Below are 20594 nucleotides of genomic sequence, written 5' to 3'. Positions count from 1 at the left end.
ATAGATGTACATATTTTATTAATGATTAACTATACATTTTTATTTAATTTAGTTAAAGCTGTTCCCAATTCTAGTCATTTATTATATCTTGATTTGTAGCACACTAAGGAATCAGACCAATACTTGAAGGCTGTTGGAAATACTTACCAGTACGTCACTATGGAATCATAAAATATAATTATATGAACACAAGTTTATTAATAAGTGGTTATAATTAGACTAAAATATTTAAAATTTATTTTGATACAAAATACTTTTGAAGGTAGAAAGCTGTTGATAGTTAAAAATTGATCAAGTTTCTAGGTACTAATATACAAAACAAATTCAATCGGCGGGAACTTCAAATTCCATCCCCTGAAAGGGATTGAGTAGGGGTTTGTTTAGCCCTTTTGAGCGAGTGAAGTTAAAATTTTGAATTTCCCACTGTTGAAGCTTGTTTTATGCACTCGCTACTTGTGCATAAAACAAGCTTCAATTATATAACAGCAATTACTATAAGTTTTACTGATCTATGAAGTAATAAAAATTAAATTAAACTATTGAAATAAAATTATAGGAACTAAAATAGTACTTATAAACATTTACTGATAAGTGCAGTCGTTATTACAGAATAGAACGGAAAGAAAAAGTATTTTGGAACCAAGTTCCTTGATAAGAATTATTTTTTTGAGCTTGGCCCTTTTTTAAAGTTTTCTAACTCTCATAATTACATTATACACAATCACATAATTACTAAAGTGCTAAAGTCAAAGAAACAATAAGAAAATTTATCTTCTCTTATCTTATCAGTTTCTGAAATTCACTTTTTAATGATTTTTTTATATTATAAATATTTATGTATTATAATAATTGAAATTAGTAATTATTTCAACATAATGTTTTGTTTTAGTAAAATCATAAATATATCATTCTCCCATGATGTTTTAAGAAATACATCATTAAATTATAACTAAATCTTTAAATAGTTTCATTTTTCAATAAAAAATGTTCATTCATCGAGACATTGATATATTTAGTATTATTATTTTTTTTTCTCAAAATTTTGATTGTTATCCTTATTAATCACTCGTGTTTTTGTTTCAGTGCAGAAGTTTTTTCCATTTTCTTCAATCTTTGAACAACTGATAAACGTACACCTGAAATATATAACATGTCAGAATTATGATATTTGATACAAAGAAACAGCAAACTATATTGATTGTTTCATAAAATAGAGGTGAGGTTGTCAGAAATTTTCTAACATTCTGAGAAAAGCCAAAGATTTTACTTAAATTAATGTTAATTAAGTCTATTATTATACTTTCTGATTTTATCAATTAATTAATTTTATATTAAAAAGATAATGTCTAATTAAGGTGATTAGAGTAAAAGTATTATAATTCCTCACAGTGTAAAAAATTAGATAAACCCTGTCTTACGTCAATCCCATTTTAATTACATTTAACAATTTGTATAATTTAGAATTTGGCAAAGTAGAATTTATTTATTAAGTTATCAAAATCCATAGGACCACTACAAATCTTAAATTTAAAATTTATTAGACAAATCGGGTTGGGTGTTCAAAATGGAGCCTTATATCACAAAATAATCTTTTTTTTCTCTTTTTAATAAATTATTCATTGCAACACTTTAGGATTATTATTTTTTTATAACCTCCTTTAAATCAGTACTGTTTTGAGTCCTATAATTTAAAGCTGGTTTTCTACATAAATTAATACATATTTACATTCTTACAATATTTAATATTTTTTAAAGTTTAAATATGAGATTACCAGGTCATTGCTTATGAAATACTATCCTTATACTTTTATCAATTCAAATAACTGCAGCCTGAAAAGGCAAAATTGCAGTCAAACAAATTAACTTATTTACCATTATTTATTGTGTGAAACATTGTTGAAAAAATTAAATTAAGAAATAAAATAAGCAAAGTAATAACTAAAATGAATAATAATAATGATAAGAAAATTATATGAAAAAATAATACAAGAAAAGGGATTTGGAATTGTAGGGATGTTTGGAGCTGGATAGAAATTGTGCCAGAGAATTAGGGTGATGAGTTAAGGTGTAAATTCAAGTTTGAGAATTTTGAAGATATGAGATCAAGAACAAATGGGGGGATGTTGAGGTTATGATGAAGGCTCTTGTTTGTAATATTATAGAGGGTATTTACTATTGTTTGAAGGTTAAACAATTCTGTCCCTCACAGTTCTAGTCCGAGAAAATTAACATTAACAAAAAGTTTTATAAAAATTAATATTTTCATCAAAATTTTCTACTTGGTTTCATTTGTGAGAGGCCTCTGATTTGGATCTCGCAGAACAGTACCAGATAGAACAAGGAGCTTCTTAGAAGGCCTAGGTGTTAGCATCGGGGATATTGCGATCTTGGTGGAAAATATTATTTTGGACTGTCTGGGGATCATACATCATCACCTGCATGGGAATTAGCTCAGAGATTATTCATTGTTTTATTTATTTATTTTAATATGTGGACCTGTCGATTTGTGTGTTTTAACTTATTTATTCATTTAATTATTTTATTTTATTAGTACTATTATTTTTTTTAAAACTTATTTATCCATTCAAGTGTTTCTTGTAACCGGCTTTTTATTATATTTTCCCTTTGAATCTATGTATTAGTTTTGTTCTAGTAAAATGTATTTATTTGTTTGTTTTTTGGTAAACTGATCTACTGCTGTGACTATTATTAATGGTTTGACCTCACATTGTCATCTAATAGTGAATTCGTTTTACGGGTCATTAGAGAGGATTTGGGAGGGTGAATTCGGGAGAGTGAATTTGTTGATCAGGTGAATTAAAAAATTGTGAAATGGTGAAAGTGAAGGAATATGAAAGGGGAAGGAAAAAGGAATGAATTGAAATATTTGTATTTAGTGTATAGACTGAAATTGATTGTAAAAGGAAACTGTGGGGAAAAAAACTTTCTATTTTATTATACCATGTAATTATATATAATTTATATATGTCCGATCATGGATTGATCAAAGCAATCCGATGTATTTGGGCAGCATGGATGAATAAAGTATTTCTCTCTCTCTACAAGTCTTATTGAAATTATGATATGAAATTTTTATGAAAATAAACTGTAACAACAAGCATAATGGAGTTTTTTTAAATTGTATTTTTGATTATTCAATGTAGTTTAAAGGCTAATGTTGATCTTAAATATTTATGCTAGCATTCAAGATGAGAGGAAGTTCATTAAAAACATGGTAATTTAAATAATGGCGTTAGTAACCATCTGCTATCGTTTTTTTCTTCTCAAACTTGAACGAGGTAAGCTAATTTAATATAAAAATTTTTTCTTCATTTCATAATGGCCTTGTGAGAAAATAAATATTTATTTGTATTATTTTCAACTTTAATTCATCAAACAATGAATTAACTTATGTTACTAATATGATTTCAGAATATTTTATATATAAGAAGATAGTCAGGGTTGAGGTAAAAAAAAAGAACAAATAGTTTATAACTATTTTAATGTCAGACGTTTCGCCCCACTTTGCAGGGCTTCATCAGGGCTAAAAAGATACAAAAAAAAATAAGAATATTACAACAATAAGATACAATAAGGTAATTTAAGCTAGAATGAATATTATGTAAAAATAAAGTGATACAAAATTACATATAAATAAAACAAGCATAATGGAGGTTTATATGCAATTTCGTATTTTTACATAATATTTATCCTAGCTTAAATTACCTTATTGTATCTTATTGTTGTAATATTCTCATTTTTTTTTTTTGTATCTTTTTAGCCCTGATGAAGCCCTGCAAAGTGGGGCGAAACGTCGGACATTAAAATAGTTATAAACTATTTGTTCTTTTTTTGACCACAACCCTGATCATCTTCTTATATCTAAGTTTTACGGTCAACTATATATACATATATATAGAATATTTTATGTTTGAGCGGTTTAATAAATCATTATTTGGGAAATTTACTATTAGTTTATTAATTTGTAGAATAGCAGTATATTGAAATAATGATTATTATTCATCGGATAAATACCTTTTAGGATGTTGAACAAATAGTAACCCAAAAAATGGGAACCTATCGAAGTTATCATAGTGATAGCTGCAACCACCTGAACTTGTGAAAATGTTAAAAAATTAAAAACTGGGTAGACCCACACTCCTTTTCTTCTTCTAATACCAAAGACGCTGAAAAAGACAACACTGTTGATTAATTTTATATTGTATGAAAGCTTTACAAAATATTTTATTTAGTTTTCTACGAAAGTTTTGATCTAAACAGTAGATCATCACTTTATCATATATATACTTAGTAAAGAGCTGTACTACATATATGCAAGAGCAATAAAACTCTAATGTATTTAATTATCCTCCCAATCAAGGAAAACAAATAATTTTAAGAATGCAGATGTACTCTGTAGTGTAGCTGACCTTCTGTGGGGACAGGCTGATGCTAGCATTTCAACTAGGTTTCTAAATTACACTCAACTTCTGACAAGTTCTTTAATCAGTGTTTTAATTTTAAAGAAATGTTTCCCCTGCTTAAAAAGTGTTTCGGCTCAATTTTAGAAAAGATGGGGAGAACTTATCAACAGTAATATTGCAATTATATGTTTTTCAGAGCAATTTACCTACATAACATTGCTTTGATTTGTTTATTTTTTAATTAGTGGTACACCTTGGTGTTTCTTAGACACAGTGAAAAATGTTTTAAATTATACCTAGGTATCTTATTATAAAAATATATAAATTATTTACAATCTCTATAACAGATAGCAGCTTAGTGCCAGGTTCACAGGTATTATATCATTTTCCCTCTTATTTTGATGGATCCGAGTAGTTTCAGGTCACGCTACATATGTCATATTAAATAAAAATGTGATAATTTATTTTAAATTGACTCACAATAGAACAATTATACTATTAGACAAACCTTACATGAATGGTTATACTTACCATTCGTTGTATAAAATCAGCAAAACTACCAAAGGTAGTAAAGTTTTGTACTTATTAGGTTCTTTTCTTACATGAGAAAACATGTATAGTATGATCCCCGGCAGGGGCATGGTATGCATCATGTGATTTAAGTAAAACGGGAACATATCCAGTTGCTTAGGATACATCTTTTCTTTATCCCAAAAGTACATCACCCAAAATAAAAATGAAGTAATCTAGAAAAACAGAATATTTAAAAATAACTTACATTAATCGCTTATTAAAAATATCTCAACGACGAATTATTTCATGAGAGAGTACATTCTTTTTCTATCTTCATTTACTGTTGAGCATTTCTATCTACATTAGAAAATAATGGGTTATTTCTTAAAGATTGTTTTGTTAAGAGTCACAGTGGTGTGTGAATTCTCAATTTGGGATTTACCATATTTTCTCTCAAGAATCTTAATATTAAAAAAAAAATAAATATATTGTCACTTACTAGGGTCAAAGGAAAAACTATAGAAAATAGGAAGAAATTAGCCGCATTATAAAGTGTTTCCCTTATCTTCAGAACTTGTTCAGATTTTTTAGTAGAAATATTAATCACGTCTATTAATAAATAAATTCCAAAATATATTACTTGGGAACACTGAAATAAAAACAAGAATCAATATATGAGTATACAAATTTTAACTCAAAAATGAAGAACAATTGAGCTCACAGTTGCCCATACACTGAAGAGGAATTCTTTATTTTCAAATGCATGCTTGAAATATTTGTCCTTAGAAAAATCAATTTCCGTTGTTGATATTATAATATAAGCATGTGAGATACTCCAGACAGCCATTGATAATGTAACTACGTGCAATAAGTGTATCAGAGCTCGGGGTTCTGTATGAAATTAATAACAATTTTGTTAACATATAACTAGATATATATAGTTTTATTAGTTAATAAATTATATTTCAAATATCATGTTGAGATATTCATGCTTAAGTTTTACAATTATTTTTATATTGCTGCAAAATTTTAAAATAAGCTTTGTTGGTAATTTCTAATTTAACGCCACAACTCCTAATTTTACTACCATAAAATTTTCTGAACTTCAAATACATTAATTTTAAATATAATTTATTTAAAAAAAAAAAAGAAAACATAATTAGTTTGGTACCAATTACAAAACATATAAATTATTGAACTTCAATATAAGATGAACCTAACAATGGAAATGTTGTGAATGAACTTCAATACAGTCCTTTGGATTTTTAGAACAATGGAATTGATTTTGTTTATGAGTATTTTTAGGATAAAATTCGAACCATCATTCTTTTACCTAGTATTGTTGCCCTTAAGCTTATTAAGTTTCTTGGAATCTACCAATCATAAGCTCTAATGAGCTCACCACAGTGCTATGATGCTAATTGCAGTACTGGCATGTTTGTAATTGGCACACAATAGGCCTTATTGGCCCCAATGTTTTCATGCAAATTTTTTTTTTTCTAAATATTTATTTATTGCTATTTATAACTGTACATTATAATACATTTAGTAAATCTGATCTAAGTTAAATAGAAGTGTTACAGGCGTGTAGAGAAACTACCCATTGGTAGCACTCTAATGACATTTTACATTAGCTGGTCTCGTGGCCATCATCTTTTCAGGCGCCTCGGAGGATTGTCAGGAATGGAAGAGGATGCAAGGTTAGAAACCAGGGGGTTTGATTGGTTAGGGAGTTTATAATAGAAGGAGTGATATCTGGTTCGGGCTAGATCGGTTACATAGGGAACTTTAAGGTCTTTATGTATGATTTTATTTGTGACAAAATAAGGAACATTGATGATTTTACGAAGGATTTTGGATTGTAAGGATTGAATACGAGAGGAATTCGAAGGTTTAGTGGAGCCCCAAAGCTCAACTCCATATCTCCAGATTGGCCTTATTACAGTCATGTAGATCAGTCTTTTGTAGTGTGTTGGAAGTTTAGACCTTTTGTCTAGTAAGTGCTGTAATAGTCGAAATCAACATGCAGTTTCCTGTCTTTTCAGTCTTGAGTGAGCATTCCAGGTTAATCGTCTGCTAAAAAAAGCAGTTTTTTGAACAAATACTTTCTTCAACTAATTACTATAAAACTAGAAATACATAGTGTAATTTCTGATTAATAACTATTACAATTAAAACATTGCTTAATTTTACCCACTAAAACTACCGCCCTACTCCTGTTTCTCACCCTCCAGGGGTAATTACATCATGGGGATGATTGGCTGAGTGCCGCTTCATTGTTTTAGGCTATCTCCTGATTCGCCTATCTCTCTCCTCATTTCTTAACTTCTGCATCACCTGTGCAGCAAATTGTTGGCCTGCCATCCAATAATCTTGGTTAAGCAGCATAATATTGACGATATTATCTGCTGTCGGGTCTGAGCCGCAAATTCGTCGGAAGTTTCTTCTTTCTTCATGAAAGCGGTGACAGAAGAAGAAAACGTTTTCTGCACTCTCTAGAGTTGCGTAGAGCAGAATGGATGGGACCACATAGGATATCAACAACCTACGGCTGTTCCTGGGTCCGCCTATGTTGGGCATTAAACGTGACAGTGCCTAGCCGCTTTATCACTCACCCACTGGATATGCTCTCTGAACCGAAGTCTATCATCGATCCTTACCCCGAGGTAAGTCAAAGAAGGCTTGGACTGGATCTCTTGCCTACCCACTCTCAAGGTTATGGATTCCCTCACTTTCCTGCTACTGACGAGAAGGGCCTCTGTCTTACTGTCTGCTAGTTGCAGCCCTACAGATTCTAGCCAATCTCGAACCGAAGCGACACAATGGTTGGCCTTTAGAATGAGCTCTTCTTTATACTTTGCTTCGACGACCACCGCAATATCATCAACAAAGCCCACTATTTCGGAACCCACTGGTAGACTAAGCCTAAGGACTCCGTCGTACATCGCATTCCACAACTGAGGTCCCAGCACCAAGCCCTTCTCGAGCCATCCTCTGTCGAACATATCAAGGTCCTATTCTTGAAGTAGTCATGAATGATACTCCTGAGGTATTCAGGGACGTTCATTACCAGTAGGGCATCCAGGATGAAGCTCCATCTTGCTGTGTTAAAGGCATTCCTTACATCCATCATGACAATAGCACAATAGCATTTTACGCCTCTTCTCCATCTCTTCCCTGCTATAGCAATCCTGGCCTTTTCCACCACCAACGTGATGGCATCTACTGTGGATCTCACTTTCCGGAAGCCAAATTTATTCCTGGAGAGGCCTGCCACTCCTGTGAACTCTTGTAGCCTATTTGCAATGACCTTCTCCAGAGCCTTCCCCGCTGTATCCAACAGGCAAATCGGTCGATAGGCTGAAGGTTCTGATGGGCTTCCTTTGCTCTTTGGGATCAGAACCAGGCGTTGTCTTTTCTATGGTGAGGGAAAGGACCCCTCACGCAAGCAGGAACTAAAGACATCCAGAAAGAGATCTTACCTGGTTTCCATTGCCTCCTTTAGTGCTACATTCGGAATACCGTCTATGCCCAGGGCCTTTCCTATCTGGAGGCTTCGGCAGATGTCACTGAGCTCTTCTGTCGTTACCGGGTCAAATGGGGGCAACGACCCTGTCTGCCTCAATTCCTTTTGTTCAGGAAACAAAGTAGTAATGATCCTCTGCACTGTCACCGGGCACATGGGCGAGTTCATAGCGCTGGCTTTCAGTTTCTTCATCACTGTGCGGTAGGGTCTTCCTCACGGTCCTTATCCCCTTCATCACAAAGCTCTTTCCAGCAACGTCGCTTACTTGATTTGATAGCTCGCTGGAGTTCTCGCCTCTGATCCTTGTATTCCTCCTGGAATTGCTGAAACAGCGGGCTGCCTCTCACTCAAAGAACAACAGAGATAACTACAAGATTTAGAGAAACATTGAACAATATGACAGACAATGAAAAATAGTGATTGGCTTATATCATGTAATTGGATCACACTGTAATTCAGATATAAGCCACTCACTATTTTTCATTGTCTGTCGTATTGTTCAATTTGTAGATTCAATTTATTTATTTTTTCAGTTTTTTAGACACTACTTGCATATCTCACATTATACATATCTTCTTACCTACATGATATTATATTTCATCATCGACTGTTTTCAATCTACTACCATCTAATTCCACGATTATCAATCAATTTCATTTGTATTTATTTTTTTTTTTACTATTCAATTATCAGTTATCAATTTTTAATCATTTATGATTCAATTCAATATTTTATATAATTACAAAATGTTTGTATACTATTCCTTTTCAATTGTATGTTTCTCTAAATGTTGTTATCTCTTTTGTTCTATAGCCCTGATGAAGACCTGAAACTCAGGTCGAAACGTCGGCATAAAATAAATAAATATGGTTTTGTTTATTTATGTTGTTCTTTGCTGACCAGACCCCTCCCCCTCCCTCCCGACAAACTTCTCCAACCATTAATTTACAGTCAACTATCTACGCCTCATTAAAAATTGTATTTCCTTTTGTAATATTCTATGCGATCTAAACATGTTTGAGAAAAAGCAATCCTTATTTTCAAAAATTTTGGAACTCTCGAGGATTTGATCTTTTTTTATTTTAGTCTTCGCCATTATTTCTATTAATTTTTTTGATGCTTTGTGTGTAACTACCTCCATTTCTTGTCCTTTTTCTTTTCTTATTCTGCACCATTTCATTTGCTTAACCTTACACCACTTCTGGGGTTTCTAAATTTGCCGTGAAGTCTTGGTATGATTCATCTGTAGATGATAATTGTCTTATTCTTTTCTATTTCTTGGAAGTGTTACAAGATGTTATATCTGCAAATCACATCATATCCGAATAATAATTAACATATACATATATAAGTACGTTTTCATTAGTTTACCTGAACCGCTATTTGTTAATATAGTGGTAAAATATATAAATTATTTTTACGCCAAATATTAGTTCGGAAGAGTCCAACTGAATTAATGCACTTTAAAGATAGAACTAAATGTATTTCATGTATTGTTAGAGAGACCGGAACGTAATGTTATTTGTTGGCTTATTGTGTAGTTCAGAAACATGTCCAAGAGGGCCACACCCCATTTTAAAGTTGTGTTCATATAATTTCTTTAATTTTTTACTTAGATCACGTTCATTATTAACTTTAAATGAATTCCATGTAATATTGAAATTACAACCACTATCTAATGGTTTATTTTTGACCATATCGTAAAAATTACATTGAATTAATTTAGTTTAAAATAATGTGGTGTGAAATAACTGATAAACTCATTTTTTTTTTAATTATACATATATAAATATGATATATTTCTAATTATGAAGAAGATGGTCAGAAATGGAACAGCCTCAACTTCAGCAAATAAATAGTTGTTCACTATCTTCTGTTTTCTTTTGACTGTACCCCTGACCATCATCTTAATCTTTTTTTTTAATTTGGACTTAGACCACTTTCATAATTATGCGCATATATACATATATATATATATATATATATATGTATAGGCTCTATATATGTATATATGTATAGGCTCTACAAAGTGGGGCGAATCTTCTAATATATATATATAATCAATTTTTAAATATGATGACATGTTAATTAGAAGATAAAATAAATTATCTTAAAAAGAAATAAGGTACTAGAAAATGGGCAATGAACTCTGAAACAATGTAGATTATTAAATAAAAAGAACAAAATTTTGAAAGTGCTATTTTTTCTAATAATAAAAAATTGACATATTTAAATGTAACCATTCTGTAAATTAGCTCATAAGTCTTTAATAAGAGTGATTCTAATAATAGAAATAACAATTAATTAATCTATTATAAACTCAAAAAATGAAATCAAAATTTTTAAATATCATCAATTATGGTAACATCAGAAATGAAAGAAGCAGATCAGGGACAGCAAATCTTATATCAACAATTTAAAAAAGACTAACCAAGTTGAGTTAGAATTTCATTCCAAAACATTTCGTTTACTGTTCATTACCATAAAATTAGGTCATATTGTGCCAGTTCTTAAAGTTTTTTCTGTACCGTTTCTTTATTGACCAGCATATTCAGATGAATTTAGAGCAGAAAGATAGATATCGTAGCTTTTTATTTCAGGGTAGGAAAAAAAAATTGGTTGGGACTGGTGAGATTAGGAGTCCATTTTTCTCCTTTATAGTTGGCAATGATTCAGTTGTTGGACATTCTAAAACCTCTTACTATTAGCAAAATTGTTTTAATTAATTTGTTTATTAGTTTTTCCTTTTTTAAATTTTGATTTCTCAAAAATTTACACTATATGTTTATGTAAACGATATCTTCATCACACACATACACACAAAAAGTATACATTTTCTGTATTCGGACCAAAATATAATTTTTTTATGTTAAAAATTTCTTCTTCTTTCCTAGAGGCACCAAAATAAATCCGCTCAAGCCCCAAATGGTGGGTACACAGACTAGCAAAAAAAGATTGGCACAATATCACTCTATGAAGTGAACTTATTTTAATAACATGACAACCAAAAAATATACCACTGGGAATTAACAGGTAAACTTTAATGACAACCTTCCTGAGAGCACTTACTTGCGGGATTCTATGTTGGCCTATTGTATTCCCACATGGCACAATCTCACCTCATTTCACAATAAATGTTTTACTATTTTAGAGTGATGTGCTACTTGATTAGTTTCTTTAGCTGTTGATATAAGAAGTGCTATCTCTGATTTTCATTTATGCGATCTTTTATTTTGTCAACCCTCAAAATGATGACTAAATTGATGAAATGTTAGTATTTCACTAAGTTTAGTTATTTATTGCTGTTTGAGTTACTCATGGCTTCAGGTCCAAATGTTTCAATAGAATATTCTGAAATAAATAACTCAAAACTGAAAATATTTCAGTTGTTTAAATATTTGAAATAAAATTTACCATCTATCTAATACATATTATCTATCTTCATATATTTAAAATGGTGTAATAAAACTTACTTGAGATGACTCTATCCCAAAAAGAAATTTTATGAGGCATAGTTATTCCTTTAAATCTTCAGAAATAATTAAATTTTATTAGGATACAGGTCTCCTTGGTACGTTTTTGTACTTCTGCCTTCTTTTTTCTCATCTTTCTTTTTTCATGTTACTGTACAATATAAACATAAATTTTGTTTTTAACTGTTCTATATGGACTACCACTAACTCAACTAAAAATTACAAATATTCCAAATTGACCTAATATTCCAAAACAAATGCATTAAATTGTTAATAACTATCCATTTTACATTAAACAACTAAAATGCCCTCAGAACAAAATATAGACACCATACTTAATATAATAGAATAAGTAAATAAATTGACCCAAAATTGTTTCCTATCTTTTTCTAATTATTTAAACTCATTAATAACAGAAACAGGAAATTATTTATAACCACAACTAGTGAATATCATCATAAAGGTACAAAGCATGTATTACTATAAAAATTAATCAATTATATGCATTTTATTTTTATAAAATTATTGTTGTTTAGGGTTTTTTTTTCTAAGAAAACTTATTGTATAAGGTTGTATCCCAAAGCAATGAAATAATTTTTTTTTATAAATATAAAACAAAATTAACAATCAAACAATTTTAACTAGATTGAAATATTGTTACCTCTATAAATAATATTACCTCTTTTAAATTGTCCATAATTTTCATTGACCTACTATACCTTATCAATCAGCTTCACTTCTCACAATGATAATCTTTTAACGAAGAATGCAACACTATCATGTGTATCAAGTGTTTCAGTTTAGTTTATATCTGTTCCCAGATATCTGTTTGTTTATCTTATTTTTATTTAATATTGAATATTATCTTGTTTCAAGAAACATTTTTTTTTTCTTTTTTGGACTTTCTACTCCATGCTTCACTAAAATGACTAGCAGAATTTGTCAAATTATAATAGCTTTGATAAATAATATTTTAACAGATGTTTCCAAGTCCTAGTATTGCAAATTTTGAATAATTTAGTATTGCCGTGATTAAATATTTGATAATGACTAAAAGTAAGGAGGGACAATGGATCGTATTATTTAATCATATAATTTAATAAAATTTGAATTTTAAAATTAATTCCATTATCATTATTTTTATAAATCCAAATTAATACATTAATGTAATTTGTAATGTTTTTGATTGTTCAATCTGATCTTCTAGACTAAAAATTTAATTTGAGTGTTCAACTTGTTTCTAAGGGTTTCTTTATTTTCTATATATTTTTTTTATTTTTTTGAGTAATAACCTTATTATACTTCTTAGAATATAAGGATGAAGTTAATGATGGACAAATGTCTGAAACGTCTTCATTAAGAAAATAAAGAAGTATGATAAGGGTATTCCATGAAAAAAAATATATATAAAAATTTGTTAGTTTATATTGAATTAGTATTATTGCTAAATTTTATGTGATACACCATAAAGCTTTATAATAATTTAATTTAAAATATCTGAAACTGATATAATCAATTCCTCATCCAAACATTAATAACTTGAAGAAAGAAAACTGTTTATTGTTAACAAATATTTTGCCCCACTTTGCAGGGCGTTGTGAGAGCTATCTGATTGAAGAAGAGAAGACAGAAAAATTAATAAAATTATTTGTCAATTATTGAATTGTATTAAAAACCAAATTTAGATAAGGTTTACATGCGTTAATATTATAAATTAAACCAAAAAGACAGAAAAATTAATAAAATTATTTGTCAATTATTGAATTGTATTAAAAACCAAATTTAGATAAGGTTTACATGCGTTAATATTATAAATTAAACCAAAAAGTTAATTGTTGCAGAATTTGGGTGTTTTTTGTATACTGTGGATTTTTACTGCACAAAAATTCAGTCTCTAATTATTATTATTATTATTCTTTTAGTCTAATTTTTTGAATAAAAATATGAAAGATGAACTAATAAGTTAGCTGATTAGACTGTTAATGACATAAAGGAGGAAAGATTTGCCTGATTTTAAACTTCACTACCTACACAGATGACATCACTATCCACAGAAGTAGTGTGGTAGTGTAGTAACCCAATACATGCACTATGACAGGCCAAAAAAATATTCAACAAATAGTTCAACACCTAGGATACCTTAGCATCTCTACGGCAAATTCCATAATCTCCTTATCCAATGCTACCGCATATTTGGGTATAAAACTGGATCCTCACTAAAAGTTTTTTACCCATATTTATCAAAGAACCAAGACGGTTTAGAAGAAGTTCTAGTGCCTAAACCATCTCCTGGCATCATCAGCTCTTTCCCTTTGAATAAAACTACAAATATATAAAAGTATCCTCCGATCAGCGCTCCTCTAGAGCACCCCCTTGTTCATGCACCTCACAGATGGCACACAACGCCATCTAGAGAGCTGTCAGCCCTTGGACTGTGGAAGATTGTTTGGACTACAGTATGAAAGAAGGATAAACCGCCAGCACTATACAACCTAAGAAATATTCCAACTGTCCTAGAATTTATTTGGAGACAACACATCAAATTCCAAAACTGACTGAAATACCAAACAAATTCACTGCTTCAGACCTTACAACCTCTGTCCCCATCACAACAGGCAACAGCAGCACTATAGGCCCTTGCGCAGTAGTAACTTATAAATATTGTAAGTAGTTTTTAGTCTACGATTTATAAATTTGGTGTGCCCTAGCACAATTTCATTTCACAAATTAACTCATTTTACTAAATAAACAAAATTCTAATCTCATGAAGTGTTTTAAAATGAAACTCACTTTAGGAAAGAAGCATCACTTCTGAATCCATTCTTCCTGGTATAATTCACGAATAAGTTCAAATAGGGGTTTTGAAAAAAAAAAAACTAATAAAATTTTGTATTGTATAAGCAGCAATTGTAACTAATAGCAGTCCTTTGTCATTACTGAGATATTTAGAAATAAACTAAGACGCTCTTTGGTCCTCTAATCTATTGTTTGTTATAGTCTATCTATTGTTATATCTAATATCTATTGCTTTATTTTTTTTTATCTCATTGTTGTTATATAACAAGAATTCTAATTAATTTCTTATCCTCTCTCAGGTTGAATGTAAATATAATAAACTATAATTTACAAAACTGGCCCAAAGAATCTATCTGACCACAATACAATTATAAATAAAATAACTAGATGATAAATTGAAAAAATAAAAAAATATATCAGAAAAATTTTAAATAATAGAAATAACCATAGAAATCAATTGGTATGATTGAAGACATGATTAGATGAAGCTGAATATTATTTTTGCAATGATAAAACTTTATATAATTCTTTCTAAAAAATATCTTGTGTAATTTTTGAAAACTTTGAATTTTGGTAGCTTTCAGAAGTTATAAATTTAATTTTCTACTCTAAAACAGCAATAAATACAGATTACAATTTTTTTTTCCCTAAGAATAATGTTTTTGTAATATTAAAATGTCCATCTCTCATGTCTTCAATTGTTAGGTAAATACAATTAGATAAAAAATTAAATATGAACTAATGAAAAAGAAGTGGACTATAAAAAACAATAATAAAAAAAAAGGACCAAAGAGCAAAGCAGAACATAACTAAATACTTCAGTTATGACAAAGGAGTACTGCAATAATTGGCTACGTATAAAATAAATAACCTAATTATAAAATTTTAATAATTGACATATAATGTTATTTTTGTTGAGATGATGGAAAGAATATTTATTTGTATAAAGCAGTCTCAGGTATTTTAAATTAAATCATTAAAATACTTAATAATGTATTACTTAAATAGTTATTGCAATTTAGTAATAATATTAATGTGAAATAAATTGTTAAATTTTTAGTTCTGATGTTTAAGATCTATTCTCGAAATGTTAAAAATTATTGAATGCATTAATTTTGATGAATATTATTATCCACCCATTATATTACTACCCTACTTACCCCATAAATCAAACCTGATACACCCATGGAGCTAAGAAAAATATATTAACTACAATTTTTATTTATATATTTTTTAAAAGCATGATCTATATCATCTCTCGGCTATACTGATCCTTATGAAAAACATTAAAACATTAAAGAATTTCTTTATCTCCAAAAATTTCTTATAGTTTGTGATGATTCTATAAATTTGATTTTAACTTCCAACTGGGAATATTATAGTATAGTATAAATGAGAGCTGTTTAAACTCAATTATTTAAAGTTAAATTAGTTAGTTCCTAAAAGACAAGCTCAAAATCAGACAAATAAAATATATTCTATATTTAAAAGTATTCTGGTAAACTAATTCAATTTTTAGGGTTTAGAAGGTGTGGTGGTTAATTTGGTGCACTATGAACTGAGAGCTTCGATAAATTATTATTTAGTTCAATTCATTCAATATTAAGGACTTGAATGTTTACTATTAAAAAAAAAAAAAATCTTTCAATTAAGTCTAGTTATTTATTTTTTTAAATATACCAAAACCATTGTTTAAGTTTTATAATATAAATATTAAAATTTACCCATGAATTATAATTTGGTCCAGCCAGAGGGCATTGATAGAAGTATGGTTTCTAATAACACTCATTTGCACTGCTGTATGGAGTGAAGTACTTCTTTTAGTAATATGTTTTATTGCTACAGAAATTTCAAGGCCAGAGAAGAGTTGTGAGACAAAGTTATCACTTTATTATGTGAAAAGTTTATGTTCTGTCAAAGTAATGATTCAAATCTTTAAACAATCCAGATATTTTTAGTTTTATTTCCAGTACTCCTCTCTTAATGTCAAACTGGCTGTTCCTCCAAGTACAACTTGGCAGTGTTTGCCTAAAAAAAAATAAACAGATTTATAAATTTTATAATTTCCAAAAATGAGGCTGAAATTTTTTATAAATTCAAGTTTTTGGCATCACTGGCTTTTTAATGGCTGTTTCCTAAATTGTAAAAAAGATTCTTTAGAAAATTTTTCTCAAGAGAGTAAAATTGACACTAAGTTATGGCTAGTTACTCCTGATTGCAGATAGAATATTTTAAAATTGAAAAAGTTTTCATTTTTTCAGTAACCACCATTTTTTCTGAATGCTTCAAATACCAAAAATTTACCCTTCTTAAACCATGAAAGTAGATTTGTAAGAGGTACTCTATCAATTAGTTTACTTCAGTTGGTGTCTATTTCAATTTTTTTTTTTTTTTATGTATTTTATAACAAAGCAAATATACTTCAATTTTCAAAAACACCAGTGAAATCTAGTAAAAATATTCAGTAACATTTTCAGTTGTTTATTTTTTTTTTATCTCTTATTTTTTTAACAATTAGTAGTCGAAAAAATATTGGTTTGTCACAAAAAAAATATTCTAAAATCAAAACATAATTTTTTTTTTCATTTATTACCAGATCGCCCTAGTTGCCCTTACAGGGCAGAGATAAGCAAAAATTAGCTACAGTTGAAACTAATAGCTAAAATTACAATGGATATGATATTTATTTAACCATGTTTCATTCATAAATAAGGCTCGTATCCATGGAAATTTTAGTTATTAGTTTAAACAATAGTTAATTTTTGCCCATATCTATTACAGGGTTAGTAACAGTTTGTTAGTTTTTTTAACAGCTTATAATGGGATGATATAATATCATGCAAAAGACGCCCTTGACTGTTTGTAATGATATAACCATAACCATAAACTATTATAATTTAATAAAATCAATTATAAAAAAATTAATATAATATACATTTTTGTTTCATATTTTATGAAATTTACAACTGTATTAACTAAAAAATGTAATTAGTAAACGTGGTTGTGTGTGAATTATATATCATATATTAACATAGCCTTGAAAGATATTTTCATGAGGGAACTTTGGGAAATTTATAAATGAAAATTTTTTATAAAAAAAAAAATTTAATTTTTTAAAAAATATTTTGATGAGATGGTAGTCAATCTAAAAAGCAAAACAAAAAATTATACAGTTCATTAAAATAACGAAAGATCATCCACTTTAGATGTGTTTTTATAATAAAGTTATCATCAGACAATGATATTGCAATTTGACTGTCACCACCATAAAAAATATTTTTTCCTAATTCTGCATTTCTCAGGAACCTAAAGAAACTGCTATGTAGGCACATTGGGACCAGTTCATTAATACAGGACAACCAAAAGTATTTAAGAATAGAGAATTATAACTATGATGTCACAATATTAAAAAACAAAAACGTTTTGAATGAGTGCATATAAATTCAAGGGACAATCAGGATGAGAATTAACTTCTAAGATCAGAAAGGCTATGAATTTAAGTACTGTCTGAAATAGAAGACAATGGGGAAATAGCAAAGGTCGGACATTTCCAACCTTTTTTTCGCTACGACTCATTTTTAATAATTTTAAAATTTGGGAGTACGCTAAAGAATGTTACTTCTTCCACACTTAAAAATATTAAATACATTTTTGGACTGAATGTATTTCAATTCATAAAGAAATGTAAAAAGCTTCATGGAACGGATGATGTTTTCTCTCTTTGGGTTGTAATATCTTGCCATAAAGTTACGCGATATGTAACCCCATCCCCCTTCCTGGGTGGTGGCAGGGTAGAGAGGACCTCAAAAATCCTATCAGCATCACCCTACCATAAGTCTTCTCTTCTCTTGTACCTCCTACTATTTTCTAATTCTATCTCTTAATTATATTATAATTTATTTATTATATTTCTTCTTTAATTGTCATTTGTACTTCTATTTTAACCATTACGCTGAGGCCCCTCACCTCCAAATATAAGAGTTTATTTCCCACAGAACGGGCACATCAAATCTCAGACAAGTATGTCGCTGATTGCCTTCAAGTACCAACGGTAAAAAAAGGTTGTACTCAACTCGAGTTATGTTTCATTAAATATTGCATTTTATTAAACCGTCTTTATTTTTCTGTTTTTTTTTTTGAGGGACCGGAAAAAAAACGCGAAAGTTTCGAAGCTTTGAGAGCACTTATTTCATTTAATTATCTTTTTTTTTTTTTAGAAGATTTCACGTGGTTTGCGCATTGTGGCCAGATATTTTTATCAGATTGACTACATATATTATAGATAGTCTCAAAGGAAAATTAACGAATTAAGATTTCATACGTTCGTAATTGGAAGCTTTTGAAATTCAATTGGTAGATTGGCAAATAATTTTGAATATTGAATTCAAAATGTGTTGCTATTGTGAAGAAGAATGTAGAAAGAGAACAATGTATTTTTTCTATCCTAATTGCTATCAAAAAATTACCTTAGGACCCAAGACCAGAGCCTCCTTTCAGTTTTAGGGTACGCAACAATATCTGCATATCTCACAGATCCGTCGGAGCCAATACAAAAGCCTCGTCGAAGCAGGTGAAATCCTTTCCTTTTCGCTTCATCAGTTAATCTTTAACCCTGTGTTGTCTGCTTGTTATGAAAGGGGAGTTGAGAGATTTGTCCAAGTACATGGGCTGATGTTTCAGATTCTGCCGCATTTGCGACAGACGGGCCCAACTTCTCTCTGCTGTCCGCTGGCTCCTGGGACTCCACGCAGGGGTTCATAATAATATTTAGTTTCAGGGCGTTGGCCCATTCTGACCCCGAGAGTACCTGCTTCTCACACACATATCTGTTAGTTTTCGGGGTCTCTTTTAAAAATGGCGAACTCCAATACCCTGCCACTAGCAATTGGCCCATTCTTGGAAAGCTTTCTCTCGCAACGACTGCAGTAGAGTTCTCACACTTCGGGAGAAACACTTTTACCATTAGAGCGTTGAATTCCATAAAAATTTCCAGGGAAATACATGCACATCATTCTCATTAATTAAAATGCTCACTTTTTTCAAGTTAATTATTTATGTAAATATATATGATGGCGTATAAATTATTAAGAAATTATATTTAAAACTTATGAAGGCTCTTAGACTCAATAGTAGGGACGTAGTTTCTCTGTTCAATGATAAGCCAAGGATATGAAATGGTCAGCTTCTTATTTTATCCCCGAACTAAATGTATACAACATCACTCAAGAGACGAAACATGGTACACATACATAACGAACTACAACTGGAAATAGTACAACATATCACACGAAGACACATTCACGTTCTCTCAACCCATCTCCCTTCCTGCGAGGTGGTTGGGCAGGAAAAGTTCCATCAACCCTGTTAACATCACCCTCTAACTTTTCTATCCCCTGTTTTTTTTTTTTATTTAATATCATGTTATTTGTTTATTTTCATTTCGTTTCATCATCAAGTCGGAGGCTCCTCCAGATATGTTAACCAATGAAACAAATCGGGAATCAGTTCAACAAAAAGCTAATTATTCACATCTTCTCCTAGTACCATTGGTAGAATAAGATATGTTCCAAATCGTCTCATAAGAAAAAAAAATACGTTTGTATCATGCTATTGTAATATAACTCACATCACATTTGCTGCTGTATAAAATATTGAATTAAATCATATTTTATATAATTCTAAATTTGTTTGTATACTATTCCTTTTCAATTGTATGTTACTCTAAATGTTGTTATCCTTTTTGTTCTATAGCCCTGATGAAGATCTGAAACTCAGGTCGAAACGTCGGCATAAAATAAATAAATATGGTTTTGTTTATTTATGTTGTTCTTTGCTGACCGCACCCCCCGACAAACTTCTTCA

General features: G+C 29.9%; 2 protein-coding genes across 6 annotated transcripts in view; one reads left to right on the top strand and one right to left on the bottom strand.

Moving 5' to 3' along the window:
• Nucleotides 1-175: 175 nt before the first annotated feature.
• On the bottom strand, nucleotides 176-16760 carry LOC106686643 (androgen-induced gene 1 protein). Of its 5 annotated transcripts, XM_067052133.1 has the most exons (8): nucleotides 12616-12746; nucleotides 11937-12087; nucleotides 9599-9766; nucleotides 5659-5828; nucleotides 5437-5586; nucleotides 4956-5170; nucleotides 4036-4187; nucleotides 176-1136 (listed from the first exon to the last, which is right to left on the bottom strand). In XM_067052133.1, the coding sequence occupies exons 3-8, from the start codon at nucleotides 9636-9638 to the stop codon at nucleotides 1063-1065; spliced, it is 801 nt and encodes a 266-aa protein (XP_066908234.1). In that variant the 5' UTR covers nucleotides 9639-9766; nucleotides 11937-12087; nucleotides 12616-12746; the 3' UTR covers nucleotides 176-1062. The 5 variants fall into 5 exon arrangements, with proteins under 5 accessions (XP_066908234.1, XP_014285528.1, XP_014285529.1 ...); XM_014430042.2 differs by lacking the exons at nucleotides 9599-9766; nucleotides 12616-12746 and adding an exon at nucleotides 16457-16760; XM_014430043.2 differs by lacking the exons at nucleotides 9599-9766; nucleotides 12616-12746 and adding an exon at nucleotides 14727-14866.
• LOC106686642 (4'-phosphopantetheine phosphatase) overlaps nucleotides 1116-20594 on the top strand; it is a 54930-nt gene continuing 35451 nt past the window's right edge. Inside the window, exons 1-2 of the mRNA XM_067052130.1 lie at nucleotides 1116-1216; nucleotides 3202-3299. The gene's annotated coding sequence lies outside the window, so the exon portion shown is untranslated. The remainder of the gene's footprint in view (nucleotides 1217-3201; nucleotides 3300-20594) is intronic.

This window comes from Halyomorpha halys, unplaced genomic scaffold (assembly GCF_000696795.3).
Source record: "Halyomorpha halys isolate HHAL.00 unplaced genomic scaffold, Hhal_1.1 Scaffold854.1, whole genome shotgun sequence".
NCBI lineage: Eukaryota > Metazoa > Arthropoda > Insecta > Hemiptera > Pentatomidae > Halyomorpha > Halyomorpha halys.
The sequence above is the reverse complement of the archived record's forward strand: the minus strand, read 5'-3'. Positions and strand labels throughout refer to the sequence as shown.